Source organism: Sabethes cyaneus, chromosome 3 (genome assembly GCF_943734655.1).
Source record: "Sabethes cyaneus chromosome 3, idSabCyanKW18_F2, whole genome shotgun sequence".
In the NCBI taxonomy this organism is placed as follows: Eukaryota; Metazoa; Arthropoda; class Insecta; order Diptera; family Culicidae; genus Sabethes; species Sabethes cyaneus.
In genome coordinates, this window is record NC_071355.1 from 72955274 (window position 1) to 72971188 (window position 15915).

Genomic DNA, 15915 nt, shown 5'->3' on the forward strand with positions numbered 1-15915 from the left:
AGCTGATGGATGCTTCCTTTCCATCTTAGATCCTACACCAGTGCAGAAGTACTCGTCATGAATATGATGTAAGTAGCTACAGTCAAAACTAAAAGTAAAACCTAGAACTTGATGATGATATGATATTAAGCGATGTAGAAAGATGAATTTCTAGATGAAGATTCTAGAAACCTGCCATTGGCTGTTGAATATAACGAACAACGATCATGTAGTGAAGGGACTGCTTTTCCCGAGATAGAGCAACAGCCTACATATTCCGCCACGTTCACAGGGTAGCTTCCCGTGAAAACAGGAGTGAGAGTCAGTCGCGCTGGATAACAAATCTTGGAATATCACATTGGCGATCTACTGCCAAATTGAATCGTCGGTGTTATTGAGGTAAGAAAAATAAAATATGTGTATTGTTTAATGCGATTTATGGACAATGGTTTGCACTTGTGTTGTTTTGCTGGAAGATTTGGGCTGCGTAATAGTGCAAAAGTGGAATGCCAAATCCAGAATGTTCCCCTTCTTGCCGAAATGTTCTACGTTCTAATATTTGAGAAACTCAATAGCAAAAAGTTTGCTTTAAAAGTACCGATTAAAAATTTATTTTAGAGGGGGGGGGGGCGGCTGCTACCCATATGATTGGCATACTTCTTATGGTTGAGTCGGGAAAATTCTAAGAACAACACCTATGAAGATTGAGTCGAGATGATTCCAAGGTCACTCACAACCTACACACACACACACAGCACACATACAGCAAAATCAAATGGAAGTGTCCAAATTATGTACAGCTGCTGTTGGGTTCTAAAATAGGTTGGTTACCCTACCTTATAACGTGGACGGCTTATCCGCGATTTCTCTCCCGTTCACCAAAGCTCTTCAGGCGAGTGGCTTAAGCGTCACCTCTCAAAGAGGACCACTCGCTCGGTTAAGGTTGCCCGGCACGAAATCTACCTTCAGGGCAGGTGGGGGAAGATGGGTCCCGAATCGCGCAAAGGAACGGTTGATTTTACCCACCTGGGACGATAGTCTACCCGCGTCCAGATGGTGCCACTAGACCGATTCTCTAATGCATCTTGTAAATACTAGGAATAATGGTAGTTCCTGTACGCTTGAAAGAGCAAAAATGGATATAACATTATCAAGGACCTTTCCATTATTCTTTTAAGATGCTTACTAACGGTATAAGCTAGATGTTTCTTATAGTTCTATACGAAACCATACAGAGTGATACTTCCAGGTATCCAGATTTACATGCAACAACTTTATTTGTCCTCCCTCTTGTGAAGTTTCAATCAATTTCTTTCACGTTCATAAGAATAGTTTGAATAATATTACTCACAATAAATATCAATAGGGCTTTAATTTCCTCTTCTTTTTTGTTGGTTTATTTTAAGCTCTAACCTTGTTTCCTGCTTTTGGAAAATATTTTCAATGTACCACTAAAAATTTTACACACACCGTTTAGTCTCTAAGACGTTGCGTTCTAGGCTTTGTTTTTCTTGTGTTTCAATTCGTGAGCAGAGTGGCAGAGTCCGGTTCTGTTTGTGTGCAAAGCTGTCACTGCACTTTCAACAACATTATTATCAACTGTTTATTATATAAAGCGCTTTTCAACGATCCGAAAATAAGTGTACAAGTAACGATTTTGCTGCGGCGCTCGCAGCGTACGGTGGAGTCTGTAAATATCAAATAACTTGAGCTCTCTGTTACGTCGTTTAAATTGCGGCTGTCTAATTTTCCCGGTAATAAATAACGCTTTGTTCTAAAACTAAAAATTGTAAACAAAACTGATGAAAAACTTACGAGACAATCAAAACTCTATAAGATAAGGTCTGTGGCAGCCTTACATTCGTTCGTATTTAAATTGTTTTATAGTACGTTTCTCCGATGAGCGGGAAGTCATATCTGTGTAGCACTAAGAATTTTCTACATGTTTTGTGGAGTATTGCAGAAGAACGCTGTTGGGTTATGGCCGAAGTGTTTTATTTGCGACGTATGCACATTAAGTTGCACTAAGTTAACTCGAATTACTGTTCTATAACAACGATGGAAACATTACTTAACTACTGCATTTTATCTTTAATCCAGCTGCTGTGCACTACACAAAAGATTGAGTCCGTGAAATCGAAGAAGCCGTTACATCGTTTTAAGCCGCTGGCCGTGTGGTACCGGTAAGCAATATGGTAGATTTGTCGGAAATATTGTCTTTCAAATGGTTGCAGTTGTTAAGTCCAACATGATTTCATGTCGGTTTACTCCCCCTTCTTAAGAGTTCCACGAGACCTCCAGGCCTTTATTAGATTCCAGGCAAAGTACAGCGAGAAGAAGTGCACCTGGAGTGCTAGCAGCACAAAGCCGTACCACAAGAGTCCGTACGGATAGCCCTAGATTCGTGCGAGTAGAGCAAACAAACACATAGGAACAGTGCAATGGATTAGAAGAACAGAAGTGTCAACGACCGATTAGTGTTATCCGATTCAGTTTCGACAATTTTGCAAATTGGTACTAACAATTACCTGCCAGACGAAAATGTCGGTGTCATCCAGCTCGGTATCCTCATCCATGTTAATGTACTCCATCACGTCGTTCAGATAGTAGATGAGGCAGTACAGCAGGGGTACAAAGGCGATCGTGCTAATACCTACCATATACTTCTTCATGTCGTTTATTCGATTGCGGCGGGCCGCCGACAGACCGATAAAGGAAAGAAACACCGACAGACACCAGAAGTACTCCCACCAGAGGGGCTGTGGAATTTGCAGTTCCTCGATTTCCAAAATGAAGATGTCGAGACGATCCAGGATGTCGGCGGACAGCTTGACTAGCATCATGAAGAACAGCAGGTAGTGAAAGAAAATGCAATATTTTAACCGAGCTTTGTTGAGTGCGCTGAAAAAAAAGAGGTCGAACAAAAATTTAGTTTTAGTATTTTTTAAACGTAATTACGCAGGAACTTAAGAAATTTCGTTCGGTTGGTTAGTTGGCTGCAGAAAATCTAAAATTGCGAGTGTCACGAAAGGTTGCTAGGTTTTAAACGCTAATCACTCAGCGGTTTACATATCGACTTTTAATGCTTTTTGCTATATCGATGAAACCACCAATTGTGGGAAGGTTAAGAAGGCAATCAGTGAGCTGAAAAACGATAAGGTTGCTGCGAAGAACGGTATCCCGGCTGAACTTCTAAAAGCGGAGCGCGAGCGACTGCTCGAAGGAATCCACCGGAGAATCGTCAGGATCTGGGGGGAAGACCAAATGCCAGAGTTGTGGTGGGATAGCCTTATTTGCTTAGTTTTTAAAAAGGGCATCAACTCGGGCGTAAACACTATCCTCCGTATCCTGTTCTGTTAATTAAGACCATTAGCAGAGTCCTTCGTTGACAAGTACCAAGCTGGTTTTCCTGAGGGTCGCTCCACGACGGATCAGACGCTAACCCTGTCTTGGTTAATAGACAAGCTTTGGGAGTACAATTTACAGATTCATCATCTGTTTGTGAACTACAAGGCGGCGTACGATTCTGTCAAACGAAATGAGCTGTGACAGATAATGCTAGAACATGGTTTTCCGGCGAAACTAGTTAAACTGACTCATGCGACGCTGGATGGGCCAAAATTATGCGTTAGAATAGTGGGTTAGAACTCAGCCGCTTCCGCGACGTTGGATGTACTGAAGTAAGGGGATGCACTCTCTAAGCTGCTATTCAATATTACCTCAGAAGATGCAATACTAAGAGCGAACGTGGAAAGAAACAGGATTATCATCACGAAATCGTACATGTTTCTTGATTTTGCGGATGACGGCGATATCATCGGAATAAACCGTAGGGCAGCGAGATTGGAACCCACTATCAGAAATCCCGTAGTTTGCAAATTCGAACAAAGCTGGCACTCTACAGAACACTAATTCTCCCGGTGGCTCATTATGGAAAGGAAGCAGATCGATGAATGCTTGGAGTTTTTAACCGTAAATTTCTGTGATCTGCACTTGGTGACAAAACGGAAAATTAAGCGTGCCGCAGACGCATGAACCATCAGCTATGTCAAGTATGGAAACATGCTGATATATTAAAGGTAGTACATTGTGGTAAGCTGCGGCGGGTTGGGTACGTGGTCAGAGTGCCCGACGAAAGAGTAGCCAAAGCTATTTTCAGCAGAGAATCTGCAAGATGCCGTAGACCTCGGGGTGAGTCCTGCCGATGGATGTGCGCTGTCGAGAACGATGCACGTTCAGTTGGTGTTCGAGGAGATTTGAAGACGGCAGCTCCCCTCCCCAGTCAACACCAACTCGTATATCAATGTACGAAAATTATCTTAAATATCTCTTAACAAATTCTAAATCGTAAATAAAGCCTAATAAAGCGCGCATAAGTTGACATTCCATTGTTTATACTGATAGTAGCTGACAAGCATACGATTTTCAGCCCAAAGTTGTATATTTGTATGAAGCTGGTCGAGCTTAATCGGATCTTATCGTATAGAAATACTTATATTAGTATATACCTATTCCTCAGTGCGTATATCGCCTCTAAAATAGTACTTATAAGCGAGTCTTGCTCATCGCATATGATTTTGTTAAATCATACGGTACGTGATTCTCATTTGTAACATTTGTAACATTATTTTTTGCATCTATGCATCAACTCCAAAAATGAATGTATTTCATTATACACTCAGCCCCCGCTAATATGAAATACACCTCGTTCAGATAAGGCGAATTCATTTTTAATCTGAATATTTGGTAACTCTATTCACTTTCACATACGCGCAAGGCGCGCACCCTGTTGTTTTGATTTGACGAAAACAAACGTTTTGAAAACATGTCGAATATGCTCGAATTCTGAACATCCAGATTGTAGAAGTGGAAATTGGCTCGACAGTATCAACTCAAATCTAGACTAAAATAGTCTATTTTGAGTGCTGGAGAGAAATAAGTTGCGTATGAGCTATATTGCCAAAGCTGCTGAGCAAGAGGAAACGTATTAAGTTTTTTTTTGCTTTTTTTTCAATTTGTCCGGTCAACTTAACCGTCAATTGTGAATGACGCTTGATCAGTTTTTAATGTGAACGCATTCATACCAACGGGGTTCAGATTAAAAATGTTCAAATTAAGGAAGGTCATTCCAGCGGGGGTACATGGTATTTTCTAAGAAAACGAGACGTTTCACTAGCACAGACATATCCGGAGTGATTTGCGATTCCGGCGCAACTAGCAGACTGTAAACAAATCGTTTTATTGCACCATCCGTCTTAAAATGACTGATAATATCCACGGCAAGAATCCTTTCTACTGTTTTAATCGATAGAATTATTTAAAACAAGTTTTTAGTGAGGAGCGATAGCAGTGGTTAGTCAAACCTAAAGACAATTTGCAGTTTAGCCCCTTTCATTGTGATGAAGTAACAGGCTTATTTGCAAATCGTTGTGTAAACAGGCGATAGTGAAGAGCGAAACTGCGTTGTTTTCAAAACACAGGCGCATGTAAACAGGCGAAACCAAATAAAAAAATCAAAGCAAGGCGAAACAGTGCTGGGCGAATTTCATTGTCAAAATGCTTTGAGGCTTATTTCAAGGGGTTCAACTAGAAGACTTAGATTTTGAGCTTGAATGCACAGATTTAGTGCAGTATTGCTGTCAAATTATAAGATTGCCTTATTCTACACCAATTTATGTTTTTAGACTCGATTTTTGTCACTTTTATTTAAATTACGACTTGAAAATGTACTTGCAAATTATCATAGTGATATTCCTCATTGTTTACATTTTGCTAGTTGTGCCCTAATCGCGAATCACTCCGGATATGTTTGATCATCTCAGTGCAGCTGCAGACAAACGGGCGCTTCATGAAAGTGAATTAGTTTTTTATCGCTTTTGAACTTTTAATTGAAATCTTCTTTAGTCACTTTCTCCACGATTTTTAAACTTCCTAAGCTTGGGGTGAACCAACCAACGGTTGAAAGCCCCATCAAATAGTAAATAAAACTTCCCAAGCACTAGCAACATAACTGTTCCGGAGACCCCCGTTAATTTGAACAATGCGTCATGCAATCTAACGGGGTAGTTTTTAATTTGAACAACTAGGTTAGGGTTGCCGGTTGTGCTGAAACTTGTATAAACTTGCCGCCCTGTTGTTTGTTATTGTTTCTGTAGTTTGATTTAGTTGGCAGTTGCAAGCAGCGAATATTTCAAACTCCGATCGAATTTCTATCAGAATCGTTGGGAAAACGGAATGTGAAACAGATTGAGCTATATCAGTACAAATCAATCAAGGTTTATGTGCATTGTCTTTATAAGCAAATGATGTTATGTTGATTATGACATTTGGACATTTTTAATTTCCTCGTCGTACAAACTGGCGGGGCTCAAATTAAAAAATAATAAAATTAAAACGGCCAAACGAACGGGGATCCATGGTAAATTGTCTAACTATTGTGCAGTAATAAATGCGGTATGACACAAATAGCTCAGGAAACAGGACAAAACATGTTAGGACGGAACGGAACAGCATTGGATAGTTGGAAAATAAGTTACTTTTCGGTCAGTGTAGGTGTTGCTGCAGAAGAACGCGCGCTTGGTGAAAAGTAAATTGATTTTTCTCGCTTTTGAAAATTTAGTTGAAATCTTTGAAGCCTTGTTCTCTGATTTTTTTACTTTCCAAGCACAAAAGATACACAATAAGTCTATTTTATTATTGTCATTGTCACTATTTTATTTACTAGATTTGATTTTTTAGAAGTTTTTGGGTAGGTAAAGTTCACTGGAGAGAAAGAAATAGAGCAGGGGTGAAGCATTCCACGATTTTGTGTCTAGCCCACTAAAAATATGGTGAAATACTAACCGCTTTTGCATTTGTTTTCTATAGGAAGTGAAAACTCTTGGTTTTATAGTAAACATATATACAATGTACATAATAGTTTTGATTGTATAGAAAGAATGTAATATTATGTTAATGCTGTTTTGTTTCCTTTTTGCGCAATATTGGCTGTCACGGGCCAGATTCGTCCAATAGGTTTTCTTATGCGAGGGTTTATAGCAAACGTCTACCAAACGTGGTCCTGATTAGGTCTCGGTAGAAGTTGGATTCTTAGCAATCCGCACAAGCAATACATTTTATAATTTTCTATGAAATAAATAACAAACGATACAGTTTTGCCAAGAGAAAGGAGGCTTTCGAATAAACTGTAGATTTAATTGGCGCCCATCTTAGATTTGGCCACATATTATCGAAACTGCAAGCTGGGACCGAATTTCATGAAATTTAATATATACGTTTTATATCCGAACTGCTGCCAAACGTCGAATCAATGCTATTCAAAGCAAGGAAGTAATTAGAATATAGCTTTAAATTTACATGAAAGTTGGCAGATGCTTAGTATCTATTTTAAAACTAAAAAAATGACCTATTTACTTCCAGCAGTGTATCACAGGCTGCAATACAACACGTGTAGTTCTGGCTGGTTTGTTTATTGGCAGCCCAAAGAACCAAAACAAACACAGCTGCATCCAAATGCGCGCTCTCGAAACAAGTATCAAAACAAAACTCACAGCCAAACGTTCGGAACCGGCAACCAATACATAGCCATTTGGAGGTGGCTGATAATACGGGCGAAAATTTATAGCACATCTGACAGGCCGACTCCCTTGCTATAAATCGTGAACAGTATCGTATAGCTGTATAAATGACACATTGAAACGTAACAATAATACTGTCACCTTCAGCTAGACCTATGCAAAAATATCTTCCTTTCAACTTCCATGAGCCTCGGAGGTCTATTTTTATGCGAGCAAATCAAGCGTTCAATTTTGAATGGATTGATGCATTTATTAGATCGATAGCACTATTGAGTAAGCTTGTTTTGTATGCTTTGAACTATCACTTATCACAACCATGAAAGTTTCGTGACCAGAGCCAACCCGAGAACGGACGGCCCGTGGGCCAGCCAGTAGTAGGAAACGATTGAGAAAAAAAAATTTAACCTGATTTGGTAATGTGCGGCCACACGCTGCCTGTGCTCGAAATCTGCACCATCGGTTCCGACGATCATGGGTCCGCCGCGCGATGCCATTGTTGCGTTACGAATTCGTGCGTCGATTAAGCAAATCCTGTTCCGAGCGGCAAGCGAACGCTGGAGTAGAAAATCACAGCGCTAATCCAGGCTAGGGGGAAAAATCTTTCACCACTTTCACTACTTGCTCGCGCACTCACAACATCACTGACTGACCACGGCACAGTACACACTAGCAGCCAACTCGCACACGGATTGGGAGATTTTGACAGCCAATAGTAGTTGCGCCTTGCGCGTGGCAACTCTGCGTGACGTGTGCCACAATGCACGAGCGCATTTCGCCCTGTTTAATTTGGCCGTTTTTATAGCAATTTCGAGCGTGTCTTTGCTAACTTGTATAATTGTCGTTTAGATTTGCATTTTCATTATTTCTTTAAAAATTTTGCAGATGCTAATTTTGAAACCATATTCGGTTTTTCCGATACTCTTGATGAGAGTTCTTTATTTGAAATATTTTTGAAAGGTTTCAATTTTGTGAACCGAGAACCAAACCCAAGTAATCTATGTTGATTTTTAAATTGAAAGTTTAAATAACTTATTCCCAGCTGGCTGACTGGAAATTAGATGAATTTTGAGCAACCGGCACCCAATTTGCTTATATAATTTATAATTTATATAGACGAAATTCGATATAAGACGATTTTTACCTCGATATAAGACAAATTCCTTTGATATAGTTGGTAACGACACCTGAGCCAATTTTCCAATCCAAAAGCGGCGCCATAAAGATGTTCATTATTTCTAAATAATGTTAAAAATTGTAAAAATCTAATAGCTCATACAATAACAAATAGTTCGTAAAACGTAAACACACAACACAGAGTAAAATTGGCGAGTGCTAATGCAAAAATGCTTGAAAAAATCATGTTTCGATATAAAACAATTTCGATATAAGACAACTTTTTGAAATTATAAATTGTCTTATATCGAGGTATCCCTGTACATCTAACTGGCATAACATTGAGATAAAACTAGCAAAAAATAAAATAACTTTAAATTAAACAAAAGAAAAATATTAAGAAAGTCAAACTGTCAAATTGATATTGAATTCATTTCGGAAATCTCAATTAACATAGATCGTTGATGTACAACACGCACAGAAGAGACTCCAAAACAATGCAATGCTTTGGGATACAATGGCCTAAGCTCGGTTACACTCACTAAGGAACTGAGCCCTATAGGATCACATTCAAACCAATCCATAGCATTCATGCGCGAAAAACTTCCACCTTCATGGGAAAGCACATATTGTCCGGTACCTCTTGTCCAACGGGGATGGAGACGTCGCCTGCAAATTATAATCAATTTAACCGGCTTATCTTTGTCAAGTAATTAAAGGAAAGTTGCCTTGAGGACAAGCGCTGAGTGCCACCAGGAGATCCATATCCGCTATGAATTCAATGTAGTCGCCTTTCCGTGCTGGAGTTGGCTTACAAAAGTACTGTTGGGTGTCCTAAAAAGTAAGTGTTCAGTTACTCAATTTTCATTTAAACAAATTTCAGGTGTTTGTTACCCTAGTGAATCCCGTGCACATAAATATGTTCCAAACATCGTGAATATAAGATTCATCCAGTCCGTGTTCCTTGATAGCTTCACGAAGGTAACTATGACAACTACCGAAACGTTCCTTCCCCGTAATCAACTTGTACGTATAATCATCGCACCGCGTCCCTATTACGTCGTGCAGTGCACCGCCGTCTTTATCGATTCCATAGTCAGCCAGTGAATCCCACACGAAAGTTGCCATCGGACGCAAATAGGGCAAACAGCTCCAAAGTCGATCGCACGGTCTCAGGTGCGATGCATGCAGCTGGCGCGTCTTTCCAGAATAAAAGTGCTCGCGAGGGTTTTGAAGATTCCATAGGTTTAAATCACCTACTTGAGCACCTTCGCAAAGCGAAATTCGACAAAGCTCACCGGTCAGCACTTTCCATGTTCTAGCGGATTTCCTCGGTACTTCAAAACTCTGGCACAGTGTACCGGCTAGGGCTGTCGATCGTTTAGCTTCACACCATTCCGAAGAAACGATGGCCGCGGCGGGTTTGTTGTAGCAAACTGTTGGATTGAACTCTGCGAATTTACGCTTCATCATATTGGCAGTTGATTGTGTCAGCTAACTGATAAGACTGAGTGTAGTTGATGAATATTGATGTGAGACTTCTCATTTTAAACATAGAAAAGCAATTATTTTTAAACTGGCACGTGTTGGTATGAATTAGACCAAATAGGGGAGAATTGTGTAAAACGCATCAGTGGGGTAGAATGGCTCATGTCATCAACTGTTTAAAGACGTGGAGACTAATTTATAAAATTATGAGTATACATAATTTTGATTTTAGTTGAAAAAATACACTAATTCATAATTTTGTAAAATGCAATACTATAGATCATGATCATGGTAGATCACTAAAATATATTTTTGGCAAATTTTACCAAATACATCAAATTGAAAAAACAATCGGAACAGTCCACAAAGACCCTCGCGACGAAAACGGACTATCGATTAGAAACACGGAACATGGAACTGCCGGTCTCTAAATATCCTCGAAAGTATCCATGCGCTTTCTGAAGTAGTGAAGAGCCGCAAATGATCGGGTGGTGGCCGATCAATGCCCGAATGTGTAGATTACGAATTAAATGTCTACTCTTTAATATTAGCATAATAATCGGACACAGCCCTCACCTGGAAAGTACCGAAATCGAACCTACTTTGCCCTTCACAAAACGCTACGATCAAGAAGCATACGCTACCGTATTAAGCTGACAATGCACAAAACTTTTATTAGGTCAATAGTTCCTTATGGACTTGAAGTCATGAGGTTGCTCACGAAGGATATACGCGCCCTTGCCGTGTTCGAACGAAAGGTACTGCGGATATTTGTTGGAGTACAAATTGAAAGCGAAGAGTGACAGAGACCTATGAATCACGAGCTACAGGCATTGTTTGGAGAGAATCCCACCGTACATTTGGTGGAAGTCAGTAGGCTACGGTGGGCCGGACACGTCGTAAGGATGCCGGACGACAGTGCAACGAGAACAGTTGTCTTCAACAACCCCACCGGCACCAGGAACAGGGGGCTTAACGTGCAAGATGGCTCGACCAGGTCGAAAGTGATTTGTGGGTTTTGAAACAACTGGAAAATTGACTACGAGTGGCCCAAGTTAGAGTCAAATGGAGACGACTGCTTGAATCAGCACGAGCTAGCCCGGCTTTAGGCTACTGTAGATGACGACGATATATTGTGTCATCCATGTTTATCGTACGCAACAACCGACCAATAAGTTTAATTTAACTAATTTATCTAATGGGACAACGCAACTGTATCAGTAAATATCAATAACAGCGCAACCTTACTGATACTTAGTGATATTATTGCTTACTGATAACTATCAGTAGTTAATGATAGTTTTCACATCCCTTATTACAATATCAAATTAGTCCAAATTCAAGTCTAATTTAATGTCTATTTCGATATTTAAATCAAATTTTAATTCAAGTTTCAGCTTTAAATTTAAATAAAAATTCAAAGTTTACAAGTCCAATTTGAGACAATTAAAATAAATTAAATGAAACTTGAAATTATGCTTTAAGTCTGATTTCCAAGTATAATTCCAAGTAAAACTGCCAGTCCTAGTTAATCCAAATTTAAATCTAATTTTAAATCCAATAATTTCTAGTTTGAATTTTAATTCAAACGATTTTCAATTGAAATTCAATTTCAATTTGAAGTGAAGGTTCATGCCCAATTTAATTCAATTTCAAGTCTAATTAAATGCCATATATCGGGTTCGATTTCAAGTCTAATTTCAACTTTGATTTTAAATCTAGTTGCGCACGAAAGTCCGCACGTTTCAAACTAATCGGCTGGTATTTTTGTGTTATTTATGTAATAATAGATTCCCCATCCTACGATTACTCCGTTTTTCCGAAAGGTTGGTTACCTCACCTTTTGTTTATATCTAGGCACGTGCGCACTGACACTTTGCATTGACATAAGTTTGATTGTCGGATTATCGAAGATTATATTCTGACAATTTAGTCTTCGTTTCGTCGGATTAGCGGGATGGTACTGTATTTTTCGTTCCTCAGTTATGGCCGAAACACTAACGATCGCGAATGAGCTAAAACATTGATGATGCATTTTTTTTGGTCGCATGCCAAACAAATCCTGTCTACACAAAACATATGTTCTGCCAGTGCAGATCAACTTAAGAAAAATCTTTTAGGTCTGGAAATGAGCAATTCGAATGAATTTAAGTCCAAAACTGAAGGAAATGTCTTAGTATTACATCTGTCTTTTTAGTCTATAATGAAGTTATGTCTTCTTCTACTGTCTAGCATTGAAAATAGGCTATATGATATTAACAAATAATGACAAAATATAGCTAAATACATGTTCGTATTTTATCACTAGAGTGGTTCATTAAAATATTATTTATATATTATACATTTACAATCGATGTTAACCATAATGTTATTTATAATGTTACATTTATACATACAGCTGGGACTATGAGTGGATATGACAAACAGAACCATTTCTGTATTTTGAAAGAGAGGAGTGGAAGAATTTTTCTAGTTGATCAAATGCACCCAATTGAGTTGTGTGAAAACTTTATACAGGGTGTTCAATAAGTTCGAACTCAACTTTTCATCGTTGTGTAAGTGCGCATCATGTGCATTATGTGTATTGGTATTGGTGTCAGCTTTAGCCTTATATATAGGCTAACCGACGCACAAGGTGTCGACTTGATGTCATTTGTTATTTGTTTACCGCGCGCGATGAAGGAATGCCGCAACGTCTTAGTAAAGTTGTTTGCGAGAGGTGAGCGACCCGGCGACATATTTCGGCGGTTGAAATCCCACAGAGTGAAGTGGAATTTCATCTATAACAATATCCGTCGGTGCCGAGAGACGGGCTCGGCCAAAGATCGTGCTAGATCCGGGCGGTCTCGTTCGGCGAGGACGTCAGTAGCCATCAAGGAGCGGGTTCGTCGAAAAATGAACCGCTCGATCCGGAAGACCGCTGTTGACCTGGATGTGTCGATCGAGACTGCCCACACCATCATGGCGAGGGACCTGGAATGTAAGCCGTACAAGAAACGCAAGGTTCACGGGGTAACGGAGGCTACAATGAAGAAGAGGCTGAACTGAGCAAAACTGATACTTTCGCGGCCGGCTGGTCAGGAGTTCGTGTTTTCTGATGAGAAACTCTTCCTCTTGCAACAGCCGCACAATATCCTAAATCAGCGGTTCCCAACCTTTTTTCGGTTCGCGTACCCCCTGACGGATTTCCCTATACTATTCTGCAGCGAACTAAAGTTTTGGCGAACCCCTGGGGGTTCGCGAACCCCCATTTGGGAACCGCTGTCCTAAATGATCGGCTGGGGGCGCCGATGTTGGCCAGCACCCCCCGTCCCACATAAACATCCCGCAATTCCAGAGGGTTTGGGGGCCGTTTCCAAGCGTGGGAAGCTTCCACTGGTGTTTATCGAGAAAAATGTGAAAACCAACGCCGCGTACCATAAGACCGAGGTTCTGGAGAAGGTTGTGGTCCCGGTACTTCGTGACCTCTACGGGAAAGATCATTACGTCTTTCAACAGGACGGCGTACCGGCCCACACGGCGAATCGTCCAAGCGTGGTGTCGGGACGGGAAAATTTTACTGATTTTCTCGATAAGAATTTGTGGCCTCCCAACTTCCCTCTAAGAAGCTCATTTCTAAAATCTGTGACGAGATGCCCATGGATGAGGTGCGTGCCGCGTGGGATTCCTTTGAGAAACGTCTCAAGCTCGTCATAAAGCACAAAGGGGTGCTTCCACCAAATATGTCGTAAAGGTTCTCAATATCTTATTTTAGTATTTCTAGCTTCCTAGGGTTCAATAGATTCATCAGAGGAAATGTTACAAAGATCGTATTGAGCATAATTTATGTTTCTCAGAAGTCGATATTGAATCGCTCTACATTAGCCCCATCACGATGATGCTAGTACGGTCTGTGTGACTAATGGGCGCCCATCGTCTATGCTGCTGTAAGCAATTTTGGTATATACATAGTAGATATCTTTCTCTGCTTGGGCGGGAAAACAAAAACATATCTCCCGCTCGTATCCAGAGTAACTTTCCTCCTGCTAGTATCCAACATATACATAGTATTTACTACGCATGCAACAGAGACGAAATAGCAGAAGAAGAACTTGTGTTTATGATGCTCGCATTCGTGTAGAAGTGCTCAAAAATAAAACATATCGCTGTTGGCTGGCTAGCTGGCTGGCTGCGTGGACTCGAGAAACAGGCTGGCAGATCAGATAGAATCGATCTGAGCGGGTCGGTTGCTTGGGCGAGCTTCGGTTGGCCTGAATTTACGGGTGAACGTAACGTACCAACCATCGTCGGCACCCACACTTTTTATTTTCGGTTCATGTAGGGGAAGAAAATGAAATATTCCATGCATATGAATTTTGCCGACGGGATTGGCTGACGAATATTTTATTCATATAAATATATTGTGATACTGGCAGCGGCAGGTGAACATGTATAATAAAATGTATGTAATTTTTATATTGTCTTCAAGGTTAACTAAATTTTAAGTTCAAAAGTTTTGTGGGAGAATCCACTAATTGGAGAGCACTTTTACGTTTTCTTTCTAAGAGCACATCATCCATTAAAATGGGTTCCCGTGTACTAACAAAAATTCTTTTTCCGAAATGCTTATGAAGATGCAGAGAATTCCTTGGCCTTTAGTAGCAACAAGTATTAGACTAACATTCTATCCAACCCGCAACTGAGTAGCAGCACATGGGCGGTATCCTGTTTCTATGCTTATCATATATCTTAACTGTTCAATTATCAACTACCATGACAAATTCCAGCATTGAAACATGTAAGCCATGCTTGATGCCTTAAAGCCCTCCACGAACAGAAAAAAAAGTCAAATGAACAAATTAAAACGTGAAAAAATTAAACGTGACAGAATTCCGTTCAAATCTAAATTTAAATTTTCTTATCGAATTCAATGTAATAGATAATATTCGATTTTGTCCTAGTTGATAAAGCAAACAGACGACCTCAGATAAAAACAAATTCGTCATTGCGACACATAATAGGTAGGTATATTGTCAATGCCAGATTTACATTACAGTAAAAACAAAAAAATTATCGATGATTGCGGTTGAAATTTATTTGGATAGTGCGTAGTTTGTACCGGTCGAAATTAGAGTTAACTGCGCGACAATTTTCCGCACCTGAACGTGATCGTGCTCTAGATGGAGGGCGCGGTCGAGCGCAATCCTCTTCACCATATGGGGTGGCGGTGGGGGTGATGATGGGAGCAGGGAGTGCGCGCGCGGAAATTAGTAAGCCGCCGCCCGGCAGCGCCGAAATCATCGGCGGCGCGAGTATTCATGAGTAAACGAAATGGAAAACAACACTCGAGCTTGGTACGCTGCACGGAACAGGGATGGAACGAAAACATCAACAGAACGGGCGTGAGGTTCCGAACCGTTTTCACCGCCTAAGCGAAGTCAGTTTGATTTGTGTAATCTAATCGGTAACCAGGCACAGGCATCTCGCGCTTTCCAAGTCTTCCGATTCACGTTTTGATCGTTTAGTCGGGTTTCGATATTTGTCCACAGTGGCGTTTATCTTCGGTGAAAAAATTCTACGCCGCACGAGTGTTTACTTGACCTGAAACGGAATAAAGTTGGTTTTTGTTTGAATTAGGCGTAACTTTGGAAGCGTGCCGCGATCACGTTTTCTACGTAGTGAGTAACCGAGTCTTTGAAGGATGGTGACTTTGAACTTCGCCTCGTGAATAAATTGAGTGCAATCGATTAGCTGCGGTCAAACAAGTGCTCCAAACGGT

The 15915-nt window shown here is 40.4% G+C and overlaps 3 protein-coding genes across 4 annotated transcripts in view; 1 reads left to right on the plus strand and 2 right to left on the minus strand.

Moving 5' to 3' along the window:
- Nucleotides 1-1484: 1484 nt before the first annotated feature.
- LOC128741938 (protein jagunal) lies at nucleotides 1485-8203 on the minus strand. 2 transcript variants are annotated; one of them, XM_053838071.1, is made up of 3 exons: nucleotides 7962-8203; nucleotides 2508-2880; nucleotides 1485-2375 (listed from the first exon to the last, which is right to left on the minus strand). In XM_053838071.1, the coding sequence occupies exons 1-3, from the start codon at nucleotides 8048-8050 to the stop codon at nucleotides 2244-2246; spliced, it is 594 nt and encodes a 197-aa protein (XP_053694046.1). In that variant the 5' UTR covers nucleotides 8051-8203; the 3' UTR covers nucleotides 1485-2243. The 2 variants fall into 2 exon arrangements, with proteins under 2 accessions (XP_053694046.1, XP_053694045.1); XM_053838070.1 differs by having other exon boundaries at nucleotides 2502-2880.
- A 772-nt stretch (nucleotides 8204-8975) lies between these two features.
- LOC128743078 (uncharacterized) lies at nucleotides 8976-10155 on the minus strand. The gene is made up of 3 exons (XM_053839597.1): nucleotides 9564-10155; nucleotides 9398-9503; nucleotides 8976-9338 (listed from the first exon to the last, which is right to left on the minus strand). Exons 1-3 carry the CDS (start codon nucleotides 10140-10142, stop codon nucleotides 9259-9261), a joined length of 765 nt encoding a protein of 254 aa, XP_053695572.1. The 5' UTR covers nucleotides 10143-10155; the 3' UTR covers nucleotides 8976-9258.
- Nucleotides 10156-15628: 5473 nt separating this feature from the next.
- LOC128743666 (exocyst complex component 4-like) overlaps nucleotides 15629-15915 on the plus strand; it is a 129630-nt gene continuing 129343 nt past the window's right edge. Inside the window, exon 1 of the mRNA XM_053840285.1 lies at nucleotides 15629-15814. The gene's annotated coding sequence lies outside the window, so the exon portion shown is untranslated. The remainder of the gene's footprint in view (nucleotides 15815-15915) is intronic.